Raw genomic sequence first — 3,214 nt, 5'->3', positions numbered from 1 at the left:
TAATGTATGTCCTTTGGACTCCGTTGGAGGGTGTGACTAGGTCTTGGGCTGTTGAACAGGTTGGGCTCCATGCCATCAGTGGTAATTTTTTTACATATTGCTCGTCTATTACCGATTGGCTGGATTTTCAGTCTTGTTAACATTATGGCTGAAAAGAACCTACTAATTTCAAATAAGAGTGTCATGTATTTCACATACTTTATTTTATCTTGTGTAGAACCATCGAAGATACATATGCAAGCAATAATAGCTTCAAACAAACCCACGCTTAATACTTTATTTTATTCTTGTGCAGAATCATGAGGAAGATACATATGCAAGCAACAACAGCTTCAAACAAACCCACACTCAAATTTTTGAAAAACCACTTAATGTTTAGAAATACACGTAATATTTTTAACTTCATAAATCCACACCCAACTTGATCTGGCATATCACTTTGGAAGTTGGAACATTCTTATTCATCGGGGAGAAATCACCATTATTATGAATGATCCCTCTTTGCTGACTTAGTTGTAAGCATCCGGGTTGGCGAGGAGATAGGCCTCAACAGTCTTGAACATCTCGGCAGCAGAGTCCTTGGCCTTGAGCATCATGTCGTTACCTTCCTCGCTCGGCTGCTGCTTGTATATGCATTCCACCTTGGCCACACTCCCACCGCTGGCCGTTGGCTCCATCTTGATGTCCCACGTGGCCGTCTCAATGCCGTCGCACACGATGGTGTATTTGCACTCACACTTTTCCACATCAAGGAACTCAACCTTCTTTTTCATGACCTTGAAGGGCATGGCTGCAGGATCAACTGCGTGTTATGATCTGAATATGTGCGCCGGACAGCATGTGACATGAACACACGGCATATGTGTGGTATGCGTACCTGAGGCGCAATTGTAGTGCCTGACGCTGCCTATGCCACCATCTCCCTCAACATGGTGGGCGTTGTCAACGATGTGTGGGGCGAGTTTAGGTGCCAGAGTGTGCCAGTCCATGACGGTGGCGCGGAACTTGCGCGGGGCAGACACCTGCGACTCTAACTCGAGGGTCCAGCTGTTGGTGGAGGCCATTGCTATGACTATCAACTACAACTGGGAGAAAATGGTATGAGCCGAGACTATCTGCCCAGACTACCGCAAATGGTGTTGTTTGAAGGATCTCTGGAGAGAAAGAGGAGACATGCTTTAAATAGATGAAGCCTTGGACTCTCGCGTGCTTTAAATATATGCGTGGCCAGCTATAGCTCAATTTCTATTTGATGATCTTTGATTCTCGCGTGCGATGTGCTTCTACCAGTGAGTAAACTATATTATCATTTGGCCTCTCCTTCTTGAGTCGTGGCATCAATTAGACTACTCATAGTGGGAATAACATAGCTAGTAACATCACACACTTCAAAGCATTTTGGTGACATGGCATGATAATAAATGAAAAAAAAGAGTGAGGTGGTAATTAGCTATGTTACCATAACATCACATTTCTCAAGACAAGATGAGTCTACAATCTAATAAATATAGCATGCATGATACCACATATAAGTAACTATCCACTATGGAGGTAGTAACATAGGGTAGTAACATGCACCATGTTACTACTCTATGTTACTCCCCACTATGACTAGTCTTATGTGTACTAGTTATTAACCCGTGCACCTGCATATGGATATATTAATATCGATGAGTTTTATTATTTATGTATTTTTTAAAAAGTTTTTTGATTTTTTTTTGGATAAATTTGTAAAATTGTTTAGCAAATCTTGCGGTATTATGACTTGTATATCTGGTATTTCAGAATTGTTTGCAGCCGAGAAAAAACCTTGGTGATTATACATGTGTATCTATTTTTTAATTAATTAATCATTATTTAAAAAAAAATCGAAAAGGGGCAGCGCCCAGCCTCTGCATCAATATGATGCACACGGCTTTTTCTTTATTTCAAAGTTCAACATAAGAGTATCAAAGTATAAGTTTTACATCACGGATCAGAGAGGGTTAAGACATGTATCAACCATCGAAAAATGGAGAAAAACTTTGAGCTAATCATTCTTCAATCGACTAGTGTGCCGCCACCCAGTAGCCTGGAAATAGAAGTCCTGAGTAACCGTTAGCAAACGGTTGCATCCAGTATCCAAACTCTTCCGCTGATCCTCTGGGAGCAGAAAGGCCCATTGCTGAATCCAGTATGTGGCTCGTCGAATAACCTGCAAAAAATTAGTTCTCTTTTGTTTGTTAAAAATAATGTCATTCCGGCTGACAAACACACAGCTGAAATTCAAATTCTTATTTTGCCTTTATCATCTTTGTCTACCCCATTAAGCCACTTACCAAACATATTGGTGATATTAGTTGGAGGGGGGAGATTATATGTTAAGTAGATCATACGCCAGATAATCTTCGCAAAGGGACAAGTTAAAAATAAATGTTGTACAATTTCAGATTCTTTACAGTAACAACATTTTTGACACCCTTTCCAATTTCGCTTAAGTAGATTATCCTTGGTTAGTAAGACTTTGTTGTTGAGAAACCACATAAAGATTTTGATTTTGAGAGGGGTGTTTAGCTTCCATAAGCATTTTTGACACCCTTTCCAATTTAGCCATTGATTCCATTTGTAATCATTTAAAGATCTCCGGAAAGCAATATTCAAAGGGGTTTGTGCTAACACAGTAGCCACCATAATATTTTTTCGTTGCACTATATTATTATATAATGACGGGTATTGTTGTGCTAAAGGTGTGTTACATAACCAAAAATCTTCCCAAAAGCGAACTGAATCTCCCGTTCCCACTTTGAAAGACCCCCTACGGAAAAAGTCATTCTTCACTCGCATATCCAAAAGGGAGAGTCAGTGGGTTTAGCCGCCACTTGTGCCAGCGTTTGATGTTTAAAATATTTATTAGTTAAAATTTGTTGCCACATTCCTTCCTCAGTAAGAATTTTGAACAACCATTTACTCAATAAACATTTATTCTTTAGTTCTAGGACCTCAATACCAAGACCTCCTTGATCTTTGGGTCGACAAACTATATTCCATTTTGTCAACCTATATTTTTTCTTTGTATCATCCGTTTGCCAGAAAAAACTCGAACGATAAAAATCCAACTGTTTTCTCACTCCAATAGGTATCTCGAGAAAGGAAAGCATGAACATAGGGAGACTCGTCAAAACTGAGTTGATTAACACTAATCGATCTCCATAAGAAAGTACTTTGCTACGCCAAC

The 3,214-nt window shown here is 39.6% G+C and overlaps 1 protein-coding gene across 1 annotated transcript; it reads right to left on the bottom strand.

The window, feature by feature from the left end:
- Positions 1-247: 247 nt before the first annotated feature.
- On the bottom strand, positions 248-1,179 carry LOC124677821 (pathogenesis-related protein 1-like). The gene is made up of 2 exons (XM_047213775.1): positions 878-1,179; positions 248-790 (listed from the first exon to the last, which is right to left on the bottom strand). Exons 1-2 carry the CDS (start codon positions 1,062-1,064, stop codon positions 510-512), a joined length of 468 nt encoding a protein of 155 aa, XP_047069731.1. The 5' UTR covers positions 1,065-1,179; the 3' UTR covers positions 248-509.
- Positions 1,180-3,214: the final 2,035 nt, after the last annotated feature.

The sequence above is a fragment of the Lolium rigidum genome, chromosome 7 (genome assembly GCF_022539505.1).
Source record: "Lolium rigidum isolate FL_2022 chromosome 7, APGP_CSIRO_Lrig_0.1, whole genome shotgun sequence".
NCBI lineage: Eukaryota > Viridiplantae > Streptophyta > Magnoliopsida > Poales > Poaceae > Lolium > Lolium rigidum.
This window is presented reverse-complemented; position numbering and strand designations above follow the sequence as displayed.